The following is a 21,945-nucleotide window of genomic DNA, read 5'->3' as shown; positions in this document are numbered from 1 at the left end:
CATTATTAAACTGTTAAAAAGCTTAATAATTTATAATAGCAAATAAACTGTACTCATAACTAAAGAACTTAAGGAAAATCGAAGAAATGGTTTTTGTTCGTCACTATTAATGTGAAGATGCTATCGTGTGCAGGAAGTCTACTGGGTGTAGGTTGTCGATAATTTCGAAAATCTCAGCAGTACTTTGCGACTCAGTCACTTGTTTTTGGCAGTAGATACAACCAACCAAGGCCATTATTTTGCATACCTACACTATTTTTGATTTATAATAAGGATTTCGTTCCCATCCGTCCCAACCAACGGGTAAAATGGCACTATATCTATTAATTGTTAATTTTATTCTTTGTATTAAGCATGTATCATTAATTTTATTGTAACGTATTTTGAATTCTTGATTGTATCGGTGACCTTATTTAGTTTATTACTTTATGTTAGCTTATATTCTCATGTAAGTGGCTTCCTTTGTCTTTTTGAGAATAAACTATTTAAACCTTAAACCTATCCTTGGAGGACATATCTAAATACAAATTCACAAATTGCAATTGTAATACAGTATGACGTCACATGAAAAATGAAACTAAGTAATGAATAAAACTAAAAATTACCATAAAATGAAATAAAACAAAAGTAGTAGCGTATAACATTTATAATGTTATTACATATAGAAGAAAGTCTTGTAAATAAACAAACTCAATGCAACGTAATAATAAAACTATAATTACAAAAAAAAATACACAAAATTTACAAAAAAAAAGGTCTTACGTTACATAGGAGAAAATACATACATAGAATTGTATTTATTCCGTTTCATTCAATATGGCGAATAGTAATTAACTTTATTATTTTAAACTGCGCTCACTGCACATGAGTTTTCACTTGACAAAGTAAGAAATAATACAACTAATGCATTTAATATTACGTTTTCTGACTTACTCACGTAACTGTTTTACGTGGAACTCGACTAGTTACAAACCACACTAGAGGCTCATATTCATGAGCAGCATTCCGCGAATTTAAGTTAAAATACAAGTTAAAGTTATAACACAAAAATAACGAATGCACTTAAGTCAACTCATTTACTAAATTGAAACCACGACACAAAACGTCTATGGCATGACATCTCTGAAACGGATCGAACGATTTCGATGAGATTTTGTGAGATGTGTACACGAGTTGAGTTTTAACAAATGCTACACTTAACTTGTTGTATATCGGAACGCAGATCTACGCGAGACACAATGTGTTTTCTATTGTCTCATATATTGAGACAAGAAGTTAAATATATTTATATTTACTTACTAGCGACCAATGGTTATATATTATGCATGTATTATACATATAAACCTTCTTGAATCACTCTGTCTATTAAAAAAACCGCATCAAAATCCGTTGCGTAGTTTTAAAGATTTAAGCATACAAAGTGATAAAGGGACAGAGAAAGCGACTTAATTCTTTACTATGTAGTGATTAAAAATAACATACATTAATGCAACACATTATTACTTTTATCTCTGTCTTACAGCATATGAAATTGAGGAAGCGTAATAGCAAAAACTCTATACTGTCTTGACTCACAGTATCAGCAGTACTGTAGCTATGTATTTATTAATTTAATAGTGTCATAATATTAGCAGTACTGTAGCTATGTATTTATTAATTTAATAGTGTCATAATATTAGCAGTACTGTAGCTATTTATTAATTCAATTTCGCCATATTGAATGAAGAAGTAAAAGTCTAAGACTAAAATGTAATGAAAATAGTTAAAAGTTATTTTCCATAACAAAATAAACCAAAATTCATGGCGATGACATAACCGAAAGAGTTACTTCATCAAAAAATCATGAGCAAAACTAAACAAACCAACTTCGAGACACAAGTTAGGAAAAATTATGACGAATGAGTGAAAAAAATTGCGCCATTCATTTTTTACGTGGAAATTGTCAATAGCAACTCTATTACCATACGGTAAGGTTTATTATAGGAAATAAACACTCTAGTCACAAAAAAAAATGTTTAAAAATGGACTTAAATTACTGGTAAGTAAAGTCGACTTGGCTCAATAACATTGACACTTTTTTTAGAAGAAATAGTTAATAGAAACTTTATTACCATGCGGTAAGGGTTATTATAGCAAATAAACACTAGGGACACAAAAAAAATAGTTAAAAACAGACTTAAAACACTGGTAAATAAAGTCTACTCTAGACTGTTTCGTATGACTCAATGACATTCAAAAACGACCCTTATAAACTTACGTTTCTACTTCACTTTCATATTGAAGAGAATCGAAAGTAAACACGCATATTTAACACGAATCCTATTACAATTGATAAAAACCGAAATCTTCATTCCTTCACCGAATTGTTACAAGACGTAAAAAATCTCGTTTAAACGTTTCCACGTAAAAAATAAATGACAAATAATACCTACAAGCGCACCGTTGCAGCCAGAATTCCATAATACCATCGCTAAACCCACGATCTTTCTTTTAAAAATCCATCGAATCACACTGGCAGTGCATTCAAAACTCATTTCCATTTAAAAAACAAATAATGCAAAATGCACACACACAACTGTACATTTTTATTTACAAATTGTAACCTACTTACATACTTGGGTCCATATGATGATATAGGAAAGAAGGTATAGTGTTTAAAACTCTTTTCTTTAAAAACTCGTCTTTTATTCAATTGTCAACCTTAAACTCTTGTAATAAAGTTGAATTTACAACTCCGCGATTGATTTCTGGTGAAACTTGGGCGTAAGAAGGTGTAGAAGAGATATTGGTGTTAAAAAAGAACTAATCATAATTATATTAGAAATAGAGTATACTTTTCCATAACTAAACTGCTTAGGGAGAGTGGCAAAGACTATAATAACTACATAAATAAAATGACATCACACAAATATGCACTTTATGTCGCTGGCTTAATACTTAAATTGGTTTAAAAGGCCGTATTTTGAAGTTGAACAAAATTCCATTTTGGACATAAATGAAAATAAATGACTGAAAATAAGGAACAACGCAAAATGCGTGACTACAGATAATATTTAAACTTTTCCTTATATGAAACACTTCATACTTATTAGAAAAAAATCTTAGATATCTGAGGCACATCACTACTGTTCAAAGACTAGGTGTAGAATAGTGCTTTCATCACATCACTATCACCCGACCAATCGCGGAAGTTTCACGCTCACTATGACTCATCATGTCACTAAATACCACCATACATCAATTCTATAGTATCATATGGACCAAGCAGAATAGGTTACTAAAATAACTAGACTCGGCAATCGTCCTCACACTATTTACAAAGTACTGAGATCAAATTCACAACTGCCTAAGAGTTATAAACATTTCTTCATTATTTTATAAGCGAATCGTACGGTCTTGTACTAGGGGATAGAATATTTCAGTAGAAAACTACTCTATCTTTAATGGAATAAAGTCCATTTTTCAAACTCTCATCTATCTCGTTCCCCTTTTAAAATCTATCCGTTAAACCCGAACGTTTGATATTTGAATATTCAAACGTGGAACGTGAGGCCATTTTGAGCTGCTGTAACGGTTACCAATATGGCGTGGGCGCGTTTCTGCAGCGTTGACCTTTGTAGCGTTCCTCAGCTCCATAGTTAGGGGCCCAAGGGAGGTTCCTGCCTCTGCTCGCGCGAGAGGCCCCTTTACCTACGTAGTTAGGGGGGTAGACTCTATTGTTAACACAGACCCCGGGTCTACAGCCGTTCCTTGGAGTGGTGGGGTGACTGCCCGGCAGAGGTGGGGATGAGAACCTTTCCCAAGGATCCGGCATCATACAATTACCGCACGTCCACGCGTAATCACCTGTAATATAAAAACAATTAGTAGAAATTTCATTAAAAGGTGAATAAGAAGTGAAAATACAAATGTATGGTATTAAAAATACAACAGTTCATGAATAATATTTATTTATACATCACTATTTATCGTTTGGCCAAAGTTTGGAAGAATACTTTTGCATTTTCGTTCGACCTAACCTTAGTTATTACGTACACTTTAATACAATCACAAAATACTATATATCATAATATTAAAAGTATTCATATTTTTTTGTATATTTTAAAATATTATAACGCTATATAGCCAATTTTCTTCTAGTGTAACATAGTCTAATAAATATGATAGTTATTATTCATTCTAGATCTTTAGTGTTTAGAAAATACGCCTAGGACATCTAGATCCTGTATCACACTTATTAGACTACGCCAGTATAAATAGGATGAATGAAAATCGAGAAAAAATACATTCCTTAGGTGACTTTTCACTACGTTTTGTTCAAAATATTTAAAAAGAAAGTGCATTACTAATATATTATTATAACAAACCAACGTTCAAATTATAATATTTCGTTTTACAAATACTATAATTATAATATCTCATATATTCCTCTTTTAACAAGCAAAAACTACAACTTTCATAAATAATTCATTTACAGTCAAAATAACCAGTAAAATAGCACGCACGACATACTATTAAACAATTCATTATACAAATAGTTATTGGTAACAGCTAAAATATTCGTAATAATAATAATTGAATTATTATCATAAGAAGAACTTAATTTATTATTAGCTAATAATTTATAAAATTTTTCATAAGGCCAATTATAGTGGTTAAACGATAGCAAAGACTAACAAGCCAAACTCGACTAAACACGAAACATTTCACATCACTATTATATTACTATACGAACACAAACACCTTATTACTTAAATACATATCACTGTCAACTAACAATGTTCCAAATTCAAAATAATTTTCCTTTTTTATGTATTAACTGCGAAAAACTTTTTTTATTTTAGTGATCGGTGACTGTGGCTACAAAGCTTTCAGCTCACCTGGGGCCTTAGTCTGCTATTACAATTGTGTCAGAATGGTCGATCATTGAGCAGTGCAAGAGGGAAGGAGCTATACAACCTACATAGCTGCGTCCCTCTTGCACTGCTCAATGATCGACCATTCTGACACAATTGTAATAGCAGACTAAGGCCCCTGATGGTAAGCGGTTACCCCAACTTAGGGTCGGTTCATATCTGACGTAAAATACGTCGAGCGTATCATCGATCGCACTAACGGAGTGTGAACGGTCAAGTATACATTTGTCTGTTCTGTTACGCAAACGATAATACGCGACGCATGTTCTTCAGATATGAACCGACCCTTAAGTACACTTGCAACACCGATGAGTTGCCGACCATGTAGGGAATTATTTAATTGCACCTTTAGAACTATAAAATATATTACACCGCACAGAATTTTCAACTTTATCACAAAACTGTAGGGTAGAAAACCCAATAAAGAATTTTGGAAATATAGGATAACTTATTTGAATGCGGCGTCCATCATCTGTACATGTAAACAGGCTTAGTCGAGTTTCAATATGAAATAACATAGTTACATAATTGTATAATATTATTTAAAAAATATAATAATCAACAGATCCGCCACTCAATACAATATAAACTACAGCCACATAATTTAACAACAGTACCATAATAACAAGCATTCACGCAGCCATACTTAATAACAATTTTATATTATTAAAAATATTATAAGCGCTACAAGATTTACGAAGGTGATTGTCATAATTTACTATCGCTCATTATTTTATAAGATTCATTCAAATTACTAAAAAAAGCTTTTGACAGACATCTCCATCTGTCAATGTCACTTTAACGTCACTTTGACATTGACATAATTATTCTTTTCAAATCGCTCCTTTTCAAAGTCAACGGGAGTTTTAGTCATTTATTCCCCTGTCTTCTTTTTTTTTTAAAGAAATTAGTTAATATTCGATTATGCACGACTTGAAACTAACAATTTTATATACACAATATCAGTCGCATATATTTGACAAAAGCCGAATAGTCTAAAGGAAGTTATTGCAGTGACTAGTCTCATACTCATACTGAAATGAAAAGAATAGAATATTTACACAGAAATGACGTCATTAGGACTCTATCCATCTACTCGCGCGCTTACAATCACATTCCTAATCTTGTCACACTTATCATACACAAGTTACATAGGGGTGCTATCTCAACATCACCTAGCTTAACTTTACATTATTCGATAGCAATATTTATTTATTATTTTTCAAACCTGAATTTTGAGAATAGCACCCTACTTACACGTGTTTAATTTAGTTATTATATTTATAACTCTTTAACAAGTTTTAAATTTTCTCAAACAGTTACGTTGGTGAACCACGATAGTACATTTCTTAGTAATACGCTTTATTTAGGCACAATTCACATTTGGAAACTAGTTCTAGCATTCTAGACCTACTCCCGTGTCCAGTGAGGAATATATAACTTAGAAAACTTACATAATAGAATAAATATATCAATATTATTAGCTAAACAAGTTTAACAAATCTAAACTTAACCACAAATAGGAACATAATAAGAAATCTTAATTAAAATACTTTACGAAGGACTAATAGAAAATTACTGACTAGAAAAAAAATGTTAAGTTTTAAAAAACATTAGAATTGCTAAACATACAATTTCACATGCACATAACACCCAGACCTGAAACAACAATTTGTGATCACACAAAGAGTTGTTCCGAATCATTCTAAAAATGCTAACACACATTCTAAAACTTAGCACACATTGAAACATATCGGGTAAAGTTACTATGCCAACAATGTAGTATGATTAAACCCATATCTAAACTCATTACAGAAATTAAACCTAATAGCTCCTACATTAAGCTAATTTATTCGGTTTCATTAAAAAAGTCATTAAATAAACGCTAAAAATTAATTAAACATACCCCCACTGAACTCGATATCTTATCAAGAGTCTACAGTTACATAGTAATATAATACAAGTTATGTACTAGCCTAGAAAGGGACGAGAACATGTGATGGGTATCAGGACATACATCTATCTCTCTCTTTCATAATCCATACTATTACTCGTAACTTCCTTACACTAAAACTGTTCCGATATATTCACTATAATAATATAAACTACATATTGAAATAGCTAAGCTTAAACGGGCTAAACTTTATAGATTATAAAAAAAGAAACATTATAATAATTATTTCGTCTGGCAACACTGAAGACATAGTGATGTAACACGATTTATCGACTAATGTAACACGCTATATAGTATTTTATTTTTATTCTGTGCGATAACTACTTAAAGCCAATTTCGAATACTTTTCCTTCTGTCAATATTATCCGTTTTAATATAAATCTATTCTTAAGTCCGGACACCCATCACAGTGGAATAGGAACGTAGTCGATACGGGAACAACACTCATAAACTCCGAATCTAATGAACGTACGAATCACCGCTGCATATTGTCAATGTAATTCCGGCATAATGAACGCTTGTTCGAATATAATGTATCTTCATATATTATGTTTGCGCAGTGGCATAGAGTAATGAAAATGAAGAGTTCTATTATGAACAGAACCTATAGATTAATTTATTATTTATCAGTACAACTTGTTTTTCGTGGCATTTGTTATGATTGAATAACAAAATTACATTATTATTTCTTGAAAATCAATTTGTTTCACACAGATGTAAGAAAATCGTGGATGTTCTGTGTCTCAGAAAATTCAGCATCAGCTATATATTTATGGAGAATTTAGTGAAATAAAATGAAACATATTCTTGTACTAAAAAGTTTAAAATAGATATTAACTTTACACAGAACACTTCAATAATAATTACTCTATGCCATCTACACCCCTCCCCCCAAATATTCTAAAATATTTTATACGCAAAAGATAGCAATATCATAGTAAGTCACATGCGCTTGAAGATATTTAAAGTACTTTTAAACAAATGTCTTAAATAACGCAAGGAAACGTTGGCTGCTTGTTGCGCTAGACCGAAATGCCGGTCAGCGGAGCCCCCACTCTGCACGGGGACAACGCTAGAAAAACGAACAAATATTACATTACGGACCCATATACCTGACGATGCAAAACTGGTATCTTAATCGCAATTATGCCCTCTATGAGCCCACGATGTCTTTACAACATTTTAATTTAGCATCTACATTTTGCCAGGTACGTAATATTGAGTTTATGTTATCTGCGAGTGTCATTGCAAGTCTTACTGCCATACTCAGAGACATTTAATGATTACTTAACCCCGTCCTCAGCAATTATTTTCGGAAAAAAATCGTTACTAAGGAATAGTTTAAGTAATCATTAAACGCCACTGAGTACAGCAGACTTACGGCAGCCTCTTGTTCAATGGACAATCAGTTCGACCAATGAGGCTTAACGACCAAACTTCAATAATAGAAATTAGTTATAATATAAAGCGCAGTAAATAGTTCTGTTGCTTTCTTCTTACAATATTAAAGCGCAAAGCTTACAAGTCTGTCCAAAATAAGCGTTCATTACGCCAGAAGCTTTCCAATTTAATATGAAACTATCGATGTGTTTAAAATTAATACTTTGTACATAATTATCTAGTGCAACAACTTTAATACGAAGCTTAGTAACTAAACGATGACATTTAGCGCAATATTAGTTAGTTAGGTTAAAAAGCGAGTTTAGTATTATGAGCATTTTAACACTTCATGGTAAAACTATGAAATACAATTATTACTGCACTTGTAGAGTCAGTTATAAAACGGATTGCGCAAACAATGCGCAAAATATTTATCTATATGGTTTGCGCAACTATGAAACAAAGAAGCATACGTAATGAAATTAACGTTTTATATGAATTATTATGTTCTCGGTGTACTCACGTAACTGTTTGACGAGGAAATCGACTAGATTCAAGCCATGCTGCAGAGTAGCAGCAACAATCACCGCATCGTGTATCGCGAAATGCTGCTCAGGAATATGAGCCTCTAGCACGGCTTGAAGCTAGTCGAGTTCCTCGTCAAACAGTTACGTAACATAATAATTAATTTAACGTTTTTTAGTTGTAACTACATATTTTTTAGCTAGAAGCATTATGGGTAGTGTTATGTGAAGCTTCAATTAATGTATTTAGTAGACATTAGGGTTTCGCTTTTTAACCTAACTAACAAATAATCGCAGCAAATGCTCATGAGACCAACAGCTTCAACAATATGGTGTTTAAAATATTCCTGTTACACTATAACTGCATAAGATCTATGTAAAAGCGCATATCTGGTCTATAATCACATATTTCATTAATAGTGAGCTAACAAAAAGCTTGTATTTATACAAACGATCTAGCTACAACGCTGTTTAACAGACAATTATATATTTATTTCTATTGAGCACATTATATGTTTTTTTCATAAGCCGATAATCTGGTAATGTTGTTTACACAAACGTATTTATTTTTAAATCTTCGTTAAAAGTGAAACTATGCCGTTTTGCGCAAGTATGCGCAACTTTGCGCAAACATCTGATGCTAGTAAGACTAGATGGCTATGTCCAGTAAAAATAATTGCCATTTTAGACCATTGACCAAAACCAATAACAAAAAATATGTATACAGCAAAATACCTCTTGTGTAAACAACGCTACGAAGATAAAATTAATAAATTGACATTTGCACAACTTATGTTATTAAATGATTTCGTTCATAGTATCAGACATCTAGTACATACATATTCTGTTCAGACCAACAGTATTGTAAACATTAGCTTATAAATACAACCAATTATGATGTAATTAGTAACAAAAGTTCACGTTACAATATAAAGCTGCGAATTAAAAAGTATTCAGAACAGGATGTTTGTAATATGCGTTACACTTACTGTACTGCAACGTGATACGCAACATATTGATGCGGTTGATACATGTTGCAAGACGTGTTTCATACCTTTGTTGTTTCGTAAACTGATAAAGAGAGAATCACAACATTTCTTTCGTCTGGTAAGCTTGAAATTGTCTATAAACAACAATCTCGAAACATGTCGCAACATGCAACTATGTAACATGTCTTGCAACGTGTTCTGTCCCTCGGCTTTGAAGCTTTAAAACAAAAATCATTGCTTTCACAGTGTGTCAAATTAATAGCTTTTGTAGTACGAATACTAAGTAAATCATATTTTTACTATTTGGGTAACATTGAGAGTGTTTCACTATGCAACGTCTATAAGTATATGTAGAAAGTTCTAGAAAATTGTAGAATTTAGGTTTAATAACATGATTTTTGTGCTGAGACAGGGTCCCTCAGTTGTATTATTTTTCAATTTTAGGTTTTGTTTTATTTAGTTTGTGTTGAGTCGAAAATTTTACTTAACAAAACTATAATTGAAAACAAAATAATGTACGTCACTAATTTTGAACAGGATAAACACATTAAACGCTATCGGGGGCAAAAGTGCCCGGCGCTAGCGGAGGATTTGCCTTCAACAGATTATATTGGCAATTAAAGTCGTAAGGAGCCGAATGTTACTTAACCTTTAATTGCATATTTTATAATTTTTCTTGGAAATACACACACATCAGTGATTAATAAACTGTTATACTAACAACAACAGATATAGTAAAAAACAGTTTTCAACCCAACACAAACCAAAAAACCCGATCTTTTAACACACCAATGGTCACAATCAATTTTTAAAAACATCACCTCAGTCGTAGTTTTTTAATCTTGCAACAAAAACTACTTTCTTAACTGGCAACACTGTCGAACGTCACCACAGATAATAGAAGTCTTGTCTATTATAGTTACGAAGCTTAGGAATTCAACAATGGATTGGGAAAACTACTCGCAAATTATGATTAAAGTTTAAATCACTCATGTACAGGAGCGTTCTTGTGGGAATTTCTGAGAACTCCGTAAATTACTATCTAATTTATCATTGTTCCTTATAATAACATTTACACCGATAGGGGGTGGGACAAACTACGATAAAATATTCACTACAAAACAAAAATAAATATTACAAAATAAAATCTAAGCAAACATATTTGCTGATACACAAACGATAGATAATAGTGATTGGACTTTTAATTCAATCTAGTAATTGATCGACTTGGCTGGTAGAGCTTAAATAATCTTATGTCGTAGTTGCACACCCAAACGTAGAGAAAAATAAAATAGAGCTCGTGGACCGATATCTTTCAGTCCTATCTTGTGTATCGCCAACCCGCATTGAACAAGCGTTTTGATTAATGCTCAAACCTTCTCTGTGTGAGAAGAAGTCTTTGATCAGCAGTGGCCACTTTTAGGCTGTTGATGTGAATCTGTTGAATCTGATCACCCCCGAAATAGTTGGGAAACGGGAATGTAGTATAAGATAAATAACTCAGCTGATAGAAATTTATGCAACACATCACCAAATATCACAAAATCGAATTAAAAGTCCAATCCATACTCAATTAATACTCAAATGACGTCTATATTAAAAATAACAGCTCCTAATCTAAAAACCGCAATATACAAGCCCCCACTAGTCCTCAAAAACTCCCACAGTCACCTTATAAATAACACCAACACTATAATTACACTACTAAAATGAAAAGTCCATCCGTCTATATCCGTGTATCGGTTAGACGGAATTTCTTACAGTAAAGTCCTTTTCAAAACGGGCGATGGTGACTCATATAAGACGGCTGGTTGAAATAGTCACGGCGGAGGTATCGGTTGGACAGGCCACCGTACATTCCGTAATTGGTCGTGTAATCTTGCCGGCTATGCAACATGTCGAGTTGGTCGAGACTGTGGTGCCGTTGTGGAGCTACTGAGGCTGTTCCATAGGCAGCGTGCACAGGTCAAAGGATTTATTGTACGTACTAACGTGAGATTGTGATTGGTCCCTTTAAAATTACGGAACCGACTAAAACACCTAAATGTAATTTGATTCCACATAAATCTTCCAATAATTTGTCCAAAAATAAAGCTAAAATGTATGCCAAAAGTATCGATAGACCATTACGCACAAGAAACAATATCACTGACGACAAAAGTAAATATTTACTCATCCTGAAAGTCATATTAATAGTGGTACAAAAGTCGATTATCGTTAAAATTATCGATAAGGGAACAATCGTACTTACTCACCTCTATTATGGTGGAAGCCCGCCGCCCATCCCGCGTAGTACGCTGCTTTCTGCTTACCATGCTCTTCAGCCACCTGAAAACAGGAATAGAAACTATTAAGAACAAAATTCATAGTTCTTGTCAATGCACGTCACGTACACAAAAACATCTGGAGAATCCAAAATGTCCGACAGACATCGATAAATATGACAACTTATCGACACATGCAGCCGTCTCTAGTTATCCAAATTCCAAATAAAGAAATGGGATTGCGGATATCGACGTAAGTGAGAATGATTGAAAGAAAGAAAACTAGTTCCAACTACCGAAAAATGAAGGTTAGCTACCGATAAAGCGTTTTCAAAGCCCAATCAGAAATATCAAAACTTTTCAAAAGATTTTTAACGAACAATATTAGTCACAACATCAATGTTGGCTCAAAAGACTCGGCACCACTTTGACAGTTCAAATTTCTGATCAGGCAACAAAAACAAAAGAAAAGAACCGGTGTGACCCGCTGAAAAAACAAAAGATGACGAAACGAGAGAAAAAATGCAGAGGCGTGATGGGTTAATGATGAAAACAGCACCGTCTGGTACTAAGGGCTACCCGGCTAGAGACACAAGGTTGTCTTTCTAAGGTCGTGGGGGGTACAGAAGAACGACCGTGTGCCCCCAGCGAGGTGAGCCTGGCTCGCACCATTGTGTCACTGTGGAGTCGCAGGCGACTGTTGGCACGCGACACGCCGCGTCTGTACACAGCATCGCTGCTGGTCGGCTGCAGAGAGACATCAACAATTTAGACCCAACCCCGCCAATACATGCACCCCTCACATGCTTGTGTCACTTCCATGAGTGTAGTGTTGATCCTTGATACTAATGACTTGATTCATGACCTTGTTTTGTTGTTGTACTTACTGATGTGAACACTTATTTTTAGTCTGTGTTCAGTCTCAAAAGACAAGAGTCCAAGCCAAGGATAGTATAGTAAAAAATGTTGAGTAGTTTCAAGTATAGTTGTAAGAAATAGTGTTACAAATTACAATGCAATATAGTATTTTTATTGTAAGATATTGAAGTTTGAGAGTTTAGAAAGAACTAATATGATAGTAATTAGTTGATATAAGATTAAGTTTAACTAACATTCTAATAGTGAAAACAAAACCAGTAAAGATCAATTCACCAAACATTAAAGTATACTGAACAAGTTACCAGAGTCTGTCATTCAAGAAAATGTAATATTTTATGGAGATTGATAGATTATTTTTATAGTTACATACCTTAACGCTGAGTGGCTCAGTGCCGCCCTCTGGTATCACATTGTTTAGCGCCGCTATCGCCTCTTGCGCCTCTTCACGCTTATCAAATCTGTAATAAACATTACGTTTTATGTAAAAATTTATCGCATATACGATTTTCATGCATTCTTATTTGACACAATGTTCAACATAATTTTATTTTCTACTAGATTTTAGGTCGACACTAAGGTGCTGCAGATTTGACTTTCAGTATTTGAAATGGAGAGAGTGCCATGAGTTTTCCACAATTCACTTTCGACAAGACTTTTTGGGCTTGTTCTTCCGCTCTGGGTGACATGTGTATGTAAAATTGTATCTTTGTAAACGCACCCACGACACAGGAGAAAATACCAGTGTGAGACAAGGTATTTCAAAAATAAAAAAAAAGTTAACCAGTTTAAATTTTCACAACATAGAAGTTATCTATTATATGTATAAAAATAAGTCAGGTTTTCCTTCCTGACGCTATAACTCCAGAACGCACGAACCGATTACCACGGTTTTGCATTCGTTGGAAAGATCTCGGACTCCGTGAGATTTATAACAAAGAAAATTCGGGAAAAGCAGGAAAACGGGAAAACCATTGGTGGCGAAACGGAGTTCGCCAGGTTTGCTAGTATTTTTTAAGTTTCTTCTGCTCACCTGACAAAGGCGACTCCACGCGGCGTCCCATTGCTCTTGTCCCTGAGTATATGCTTCTGCACTATCCTGCCGTACTTGCCGAATATAGTCTCCAGCTGTTCCTCCGTTATGGCGCGCGGTAAGTTCGTCACGTAGAGGTTTGTATCCTTTATGTCATCACCTGAGGGGCGCGCGTATGAGACCTATGGAAAATTAGGGAAAGTATGGTGAATATGAGTCTAGAAACACGGTATGGCTAAACAGAGAGTAGGATAAGTAGTTTGGAACTATATTCTCGCCACACTCTCTAGAGATCTACATAGTGTTACCACTACTCACCAGAATTATGTCTGTCAGAACAAAAAGGTATCCGCAACCACTAAATGGCAAGAGGTGACGAAAATTCTGGTGAAATATCCTGTCTTCTGGTGAAAAAAATGTATGGTTTCTTCTTTTCTCAGTAAATCATTGCTTGTAAGGAAGGTTTATGTTAAAATATGAGTACCCTAGGTAGAAAGTTAGTAGATACCCAACCAAAAGTACAAGTGTTGTAATACATGTACCTTTAACCGTTTATTTCTGAGCTGGTATCCGTTGAAGGTGTCGATGGCCCTCGCCGCGTCTTCCTCCCGCGTGAAGTTCACGAAGCCGAACCCGTAGCTGTAGCCAGTCTACAACCAACACCATCTGTACTTAGTTTCATACACAACGTTACACGATAGAATGAGACAATTTTTTCAGATCACCTGATGTTAAGCAATCGCCGCCGCCCATGGAAACCCGAAATACCAGTGGCGTTAGAGAGGCGTACGTTGCCAGCCTTTTGGGGGTTAGGAATTCAAGCCTTTTTAGGGAATCGGGGATTGGGAAGAGGGGTAATTGGGCCCTTATAACTGGGTCTGCTTTATATTTTCCACATTTTCTGGTCTAACTACTTCTCATGCCACCAAAACCACCCAAAAATTTATTGGATATTTAAATTCATATTTTGGCTATAAAATGTTTACAGCAAACAGTCGTGGGTACTAAAAAACCATTATAACATGTCATACAACAGACGAACCTTGAAGTCCTTCATAACTCGACAACTTTCTATGGGTCCTATGGTCATGAACATCGCGTACAGGTCCTTCTCAGTCATGGTCTGCGGTAGGTAGTTGACGATGAGGTTCGTCTTGCAGGAGTCCCCTCCAGCGGCGGACACCCCGCCGCCCTCCGACATACTGCCCCAGCAGCGCGCACCAGCGCCTGCCCTCCCTCGATACTGCTGTTGGATTTGCTACAACAACCATCGTACAATAAATTGCTTTTAATTATCCTTCTCCGTTCAGTTTTGGCAAATCGCCAGAAGCGGTTGTCTGGCTTATGATACTTTTTACATTGTACTCGTAAATCGAACAATATTTGCAAAATGGATCAGCAAATTAAAGGCTTAAGTTTCTATATAAACTGATTTTTATCAAGAAATATGGAATCCAATTTACTTAGGTAGACGCCTAAAATCGTGGCAAAGTCAGCCAGTCAAATAAAGTTATGACATTTCCTTCAACCGAAGAAAATTGTATCATTAAAGAGTTCTTGGTTACATTCGAAACTTCGAAAGCTCATAAAAAGTTGAGTTTATTAACCGAGGTCAAACAAAATCAATTAAAGGGCTTGTAAGGGCTGCTAATCTACTCGATCGATCTACAAGGACGGGGCAAATGTCACCAAAAATCCTTGCCTTTTGTGGAAATATGGAGGATATCAAAGAAACAGACCGTTTCTATGTTTGGACGGCAAAAAGCGAGTCGTACATAGTGAAATAACTTTGTAAGTATTAATTTCCTGTAGCCAAAGCCAATTTTGCACTAACGGCGAAATAATCCAAAACTTGTTTTTACCCAGCCTCAAGCGCGTGAAATTAGATAGAGCCCCTGGGGAACTAGATGTTGTTATGATATTTTGGCCAGCCTCGATTGACCTAATATTCTATCAGTATAATACTGTGATACTATCTATTGTTTATTTAAAGCTTGGCTGAGTAACCAGAATGAAACTAGACTAAAACGGAATAATACTCAATATTCTAGGAATTTCTTCAACGTGCCTTCTATAAATTACATGGAAAAAGCTACTGATGCTGATTCCTCAGGGGAAAATGTGCATGCTTTTGTGATATAACTAAATTTGGTCAAGTCATGTTAAGAAAATAAAAATATAACATTTCTGAAGAAATAAAGATATTATCCGTCATTCTGTAAGGGTCCGAATAGGGGCCTCGTAACAAAAAATGCTACAAATCGAAAGCTTACAATAAATCCGAAACTATGAGATCGTTCTCAGCGCTCATGAAGGTACTAACCTAAAAGAAATGTACAAGGATAAAAAGAAAGTAAGCACCCAGTAATAGGTAAAGTTACATAAACGTACAATTCAGATCTGACCAAGTTAGTCGGCTGCAACTCGAAAACAGTTGGGCAGACATACAACGTATATCTTATCGTAGAACGGAGCCAAGAATTAGTTATAAAATTCGCAATCCTAGAGTACCTACTGAAATTCAATTACCAAGTACATTTACGTTGAAGAAAAATAAAAGTTGTAAAAAGTTTTGACTTATGAAGGTTAGCGCTCAGATGTAACGTGGGCCCAGATTTTTTGAATTAGTTTACAGAATGGTTTCTTACGTAGCAACTTGAAAGACAGGCATCATAAAATCTTTAACTATAAAAACCACGTATTTGAACATTACTAAAGATTCTGTAGATAGATTTCTGAACCTAACGAGATTTTCCTTCGATAACATTGGACTTAAAGTACTTAAAATAATCAGGCCACCGCAATTTCCGTCACCGTTCATTTTTAACGAGTCCAACTGTAATATTATTTAATTAAATTCGTTCTAAACCTTATACGCGTATTTTAATTACATTATCAGTTATGCGTTAATAAACAAAATCAATTATAATAATTAAAATGAAGTACTTGGTTTAATCATGCCAAATATTAGACGACCAATTTAACATGCAATAGCAATGATTGCGACAGATGCTTCCATTTCTAAACGTTAATTGGTATTATTTATTAAAGTTTGTCGTGGTGGTAAAGCAGAATTATGCTATTCCCAGGAGACATTACAGGGTCTTGCTACTAAGGGATTGATAGAATATTGACCACGTCTGCATTTTATCGCACAAAGAAATCGAAACGTAGGTTCACTAAGCCTAGTTTTAACACCTAAGAAATATCCATGAAAAGTGAACAAATTACAAACTGAAATCATAGCCGAAATTGCCAATTTGATCTGTTCCGGGAGGTTTTTCTCCTAATACCTTATTACTTCAATATTCTGTTATATTACGCAGAATTTTATCACGCACTTAAACGGGTCAACTGTTTGGAAGAAATGGTAATAGGCATCACAACGAACGACCATTCGCCCCAAACGCATACTTCGTAATTTTCCCAGCTCTTTTTATTAACAAAATGACTGGCACATTGTACAAGATACATATTCATCAGGGCTGGGCTGTGTCAATTTAAAACAAACAAACAAGAGCCGGTAAACTTCACAATCAAACGAAAAAACCAGGCAATATAAGCGTCCCTGACCTAAAAACCTGTATACGGACGTACCACTAGATTAACTCACTCGATTTACACCTGAAATAATAGAGAAGAGAAAACTAAAGTCAAGTTTAAAACTTAGACCATCAAATTAGATTTAGGAAGAACAAGCACTGAGCTCTAAAGTAATCACAAAGTGAAGATCTTTTAGAATTCATGACTTCCAAAGATTCATTGGTAGTTTTCTCAAGGAAACTTTGCTAGAAAGTTACATAGACCCCGGGTTTCTCGTACAAAGTTAAAGAACGTGTGCATAGCCGACTAGATGGCGACATAATTAATGGCAAATGTGAGGATATGAGTGTCATTATTCAACTCTATATTAATAATGCGACCTTAAAGGATCTCCCTTGGAGGTCTAATTAAAGGAGCATATATTCTAAGAGTAATAAAGAGCTGCAATGAGTCTTCAGGAAGCTGTTGTTTTTGTACCACAGTGTCTAAGATAGGACTCGTATTCGTCTAAAACGGGGGCCAAGGAGGTCTAAAATGGTTTTTATGATTTTACTGCAGACTTTAGTGATTATTGGAGTCTAGGAAAAACAACATTCGCGGACTTCGCAGTGCATCGACACACGCTGAACTGAAGCCATATTTTACATGGTTTGACGTTAGACAACAATATGATGAAAAGAAAACTGCGTAAAGTAAGCGTGCTCATTTCCACTAACCTCTTGAATTGTTAATTTCCTTGTGTCGCTCAAAATAAACTACGACAGAATGAAATATAAGGATTTAATAATAGTGAACCGAAAATAAACTCACGCAAACACTTTTTATACATAGCAAAGTTTTGTTGGGCCTGCCAGGCCATTTTGAGCGACTGTTTCAAGAGAAATTGGTTTAATCACGATACCAGGAAGATCGATTCGCCACTGTACACAAGCTAGCCAATTTCGTTTGATTTCTTAGAATAAAACTAGAAACTGATAAACGGTACTGTGGTAAAGGCTTTCAAAACTGCTTCACTATCAGATCGTAGTACTGAGAACGAATATGATAAAAGAGCCCGCAATCGATGACATATTCAACTGCAATGGTTACTCTAAGATGTAGGTTAAACAAGCTACGAACTTTCAAGGGATAAATACTACACTAACGTGACCCCTTTGCATTCAAGCGTTTAATTTTTTTATAACAACTTTATGCAGTAAACCTCCTTTTTCGAGCCTTCGTGCCAAAAAAATATTAATCAAATTATTGGCTTAGCGTAAACTGTCGCAATGTTATGTGGATAAAACAGGCAAAAATGGGTTAGTAGGTTGTTTTGCTTCAAGACATTAATTTTCATACCTAGGTTTCATTAGGACTATGCAATTGTGCACTCTTGTGCGTTGAGATTAGGTACTATGATAAAATGCCTTTTTGTTTTCTTTTCTTTTTGTAAAGCTGGAGAGGCAGGGAAGTTTAGTTTGATCTAGTAAAAAATGTACGAACGTTAAACGATCGTCTACGAAAGAGTCTAAAATTAGCACCTACGTAGGTTCTTTATTTTTTAAGGATCTATTGAAGACACGAATGAAAAAGACAGTAACTCTACAGTACTACGTATTTCGCTGAAATTCGAGAACTGGTCTTTTAAAAATTGGACAGAAAAATGTCGTATTTAATTACAGTTAAACCGAATAGCAGCTGCTAAAACGAAAACAAGACACAATGCGCAAAAAAACATATCCATTCTAAACAAGTGCCTATAAAAAGCCAAAAAGAAAAATCTATTCTTTTTGACCACGAAAGCCACCCTACATCTTCCACTGGCGTTTGGTGTCGACAAGCATACTGGCAACCTTCCAATGTAAAATGGAACTTGCCTCTTTACTAAAGCGTTAGTTACAAAGCTCATTAATAATGGCCTGTTCAGTGTGTCATTAGGCATAGTTTTTTGAATACAGATTCCAAAAAGCCTATTTCGCAAAAATATGACCTTATTTTTTTACTGAGATTGTCTTGTTTTCTAATGACGCGACCACATAAGAAAGCACGGTCTAATAAAGTCTTTACGAGAGTAACTTATATCTAAGTAACTTACTAAGGAGTATTGTTATGTTATAGTTACTGTGCAATCAATAACAAAAAATTAAATGCTGTTCATTAGTCTCGCTACGACAGTCGAAACTCGAAAACGGCTAGACCGATTTGGCTATTTTTGATAGTAGGCTGTTGTGGAAGTATAGGGATGGTTTAAATGTGAAAAAAAAATGTTTGAGGCAGTACTAAGTTTGCCGGTTCAGCTAGTTTCAAATAAATACAGAAAAGAGTTCAAATAAACAATTAACATTTTACTTAACCATTAAAAATACTATGACACTACTAGACTTTCCTAGCAGATTAAAAAGGGCAAAGTTGTTTTTTTTTATACTGTGGGGATTCAATTACATAGTGATTCTCAGTCTGTGAATCAACTGTCATCTGTCGACATAGATTGATTGATCTATGCTTTTAATGTCTGCTACACTGCCAGAATCATTTCCAATAGGATTAGCAATCTGCACATTTACTCTTCTTTCATGATTACAATAAGAGTTAACTTCTTAAAACTAATTGTACTGAATATGATTGATTTTTACATACTAGGTATTGACCATTTTTAGGAAATTATAAATTAGGAAAACATTTGATTGGTTAAATTATCTACAATCATCTACAGTGAGTTAACTTTAAGGCAGTTTTATATTCCATAACAGTAGAAAAATAATTAAAGTAACTAAACGAAAAGATATTCTAACATAACTTAGAAAATAAAATAATTTTACTCACATCCAAAACAACAAAAGCAACTGTGCAGACTTCCGAATCAAAATAATAATTACTAGCGCACCCAAGATATGTCAGAAAATAATAAAATTGAAATAAATTGTACAATGAAAAAATTGCACCCCTTTGCGCTTCAAACAAATAACAAAAACTGTTAAATTTAAAATTATCAGCCAACTAGATTGATTCATGGATCTCTGTGGCTGAAATTCTAAATATGAGCTGTTTGGCCAAAGTGCTATAGTAAGTGATATGAAAAAAAAATAAGAATCATGTAGTTTATTTATTTATTTCAGCCATGATCAACCCCCTCTGTGGCATAACTTTTGTTAAATATGTAATGGTTTATTAAGAGTTTAGTATACAAATTAATATTTACAATAAACAAATTGTATTTTCAATTTAGTTTTTGGAACTTAACTAGGAAATCATACTCAGATAATATACCTATTATAAAGACATGAAACATCATGATAGTGAAATAAATATGATTAGCAAGAAACTAAATTATAAACTACATCTTTAAAAATACATGTTAGTAGATGGGTACTCACATTTTCCAGCGAATTGAAACTCCTGTCCCAACTGCTGACAGGAGTCCCTCCAAACAAGTACCCAGGATATCGTTCACACATTTATTACACTTATACAACACACCTTTCCAATAAATATAATCACTAAATTCTATTTATAATATTGAGCAATTACTTTTATAACAACATTTTTTAATCTACATACATTTTTAATTAAACCTATTTGCTTTACAAACTATTTAGTCTGCTTGCTGTACCTGGAATGAAATAGCAATCTTTTATTATCTGTTACTTTAAATATTTTTTTTTATGATTAGACATGTGTGAGCCAATCAAATTTAAGGATACTGACCTCAAGGTAAAAGGTCAAGATTTGTAAGTGTCAGTTTCTTTTTAAAAAAGCGGGAAATAATAGTATCAAATAAAATAACCTATCACTCAAATAGACACCTAATTAGTTTTTGGCAATTGGCAAAGCATTTTCTTATTAGAATAATGATTACAAGTACCACTGTAAATTCTCAATCTTAATAATTGTTATGAAATTAAACTGTTCTTGTGACTAATTAGAATAAACTAAGCGCATTTATAAATTATTAGATTTTCTTATTGATTCCTTTTAATTAGGGAATCCTTACAATGAATAAACCAAGAGTCAAACTTGACAATATTGTTTCATAAAAGCAAACAAGAGCTGCAACGAAATACTACGCGTAAATTGAACAACCTGTACTTAGGAAAATATTTTTGTTTTTATTTATAATAAAAAATTAGGGGATAATAAAAAATAACAGATTATTTACTTGACCATTTTTGACAGCGTGGTACAATTTTTATGTCGATTAAAATACATTACTCTAATGAAATTTGTGTAGGTTTACTTACGTTTTAGAAGTAAGAAACGTTGGTTTGTAAAACCTTTTAAAATGAAGTGTCTTTTTAGATTTTTTCTGCAAATTATTAACAATATCGTGACAAGCGCAGATCTGAAATTCTGAAACTAACCATAAACCAACTCATTCGTTCAATCAAGCGTTCATTCGTTCTAAATCATTAGTTGCCATTTTAAAATAATACTGTTAGTCTTTTCACCTTATTTTTTTTAAATTATTAGTACAGTTTTCAATAGTTCAA

At 34.0% G+C, this 21,945-nt stretch overlaps 1 protein-coding gene across 5 annotated transcripts; it reads right to left on the bottom strand.

Moving 5' to 3' along the window:
- Nucleotides 1–631: 631 nt before the first annotated feature.
- On the bottom strand, nt 632–21,851 carry LOC118274678 (sex-lethal homolog). 5 transcript variants are annotated; one of them, XM_050696708.1, is made up of 9 exons: nt 21,697–21,851; nt 20,833–21,068; nt 14,979–15,194; nt 14,479–14,586; nt 13,937–14,118; nt 13,277–13,364; nt 12,019–12,091; nt 11,525–11,704; nt 3,933–7,942 (listed from the first exon to the last, which is right to left on the bottom strand). In XM_050696708.1, the coding sequence occupies exons 2-8, from the start codon at nt 20,911–20,913 to the stop codon at nt 11,538–11,540; spliced, it is 915 nt and encodes a 304-aa protein (XP_050552665.1). In that variant the 5' UTR covers nt 20,914–21,068; nt 21,697–21,851; the 3' UTR covers nt 3,933–7,942; nt 11,525–11,537. The 5 variants fall into 5 exon arrangements, with proteins under 5 accessions (XP_035448220.1, XP_035448225.1, XP_035448224.1 ...); XM_035592327.2 differs by lacking the exons at nt 3,933–7,942; nt 11,525–11,704 and adding an exon at nt 632–3,846 and having other exon boundaries at nt 21,697–21,850; XM_035592331.2 differs by lacking the exons at nt 3,933–7,942; nt 11,525–11,704 and adding an exon at nt 3,698–3,846 and having other exon boundaries at nt 12,015–12,091.
- Nucleotides 21,852–21,945: the final 94 nt, after the last annotated feature.

The sequence above is a fragment of the Spodoptera frugiperda genome, chromosome 11 (genome assembly GCF_023101765.2).
Source record: "Spodoptera frugiperda isolate SF20-4 chromosome 11, AGI-APGP_CSIRO_Sfru_2.0, whole genome shotgun sequence".
NCBI classification, from domain to species: domain Eukaryota; kingdom Metazoa; phylum Arthropoda; class Insecta; order Lepidoptera; family Noctuidae; genus Spodoptera; species Spodoptera frugiperda.
The sequence above is the reverse complement of the archived record's forward strand: the minus strand, read 5'-3'. Positions and strand labels throughout refer to the sequence as shown.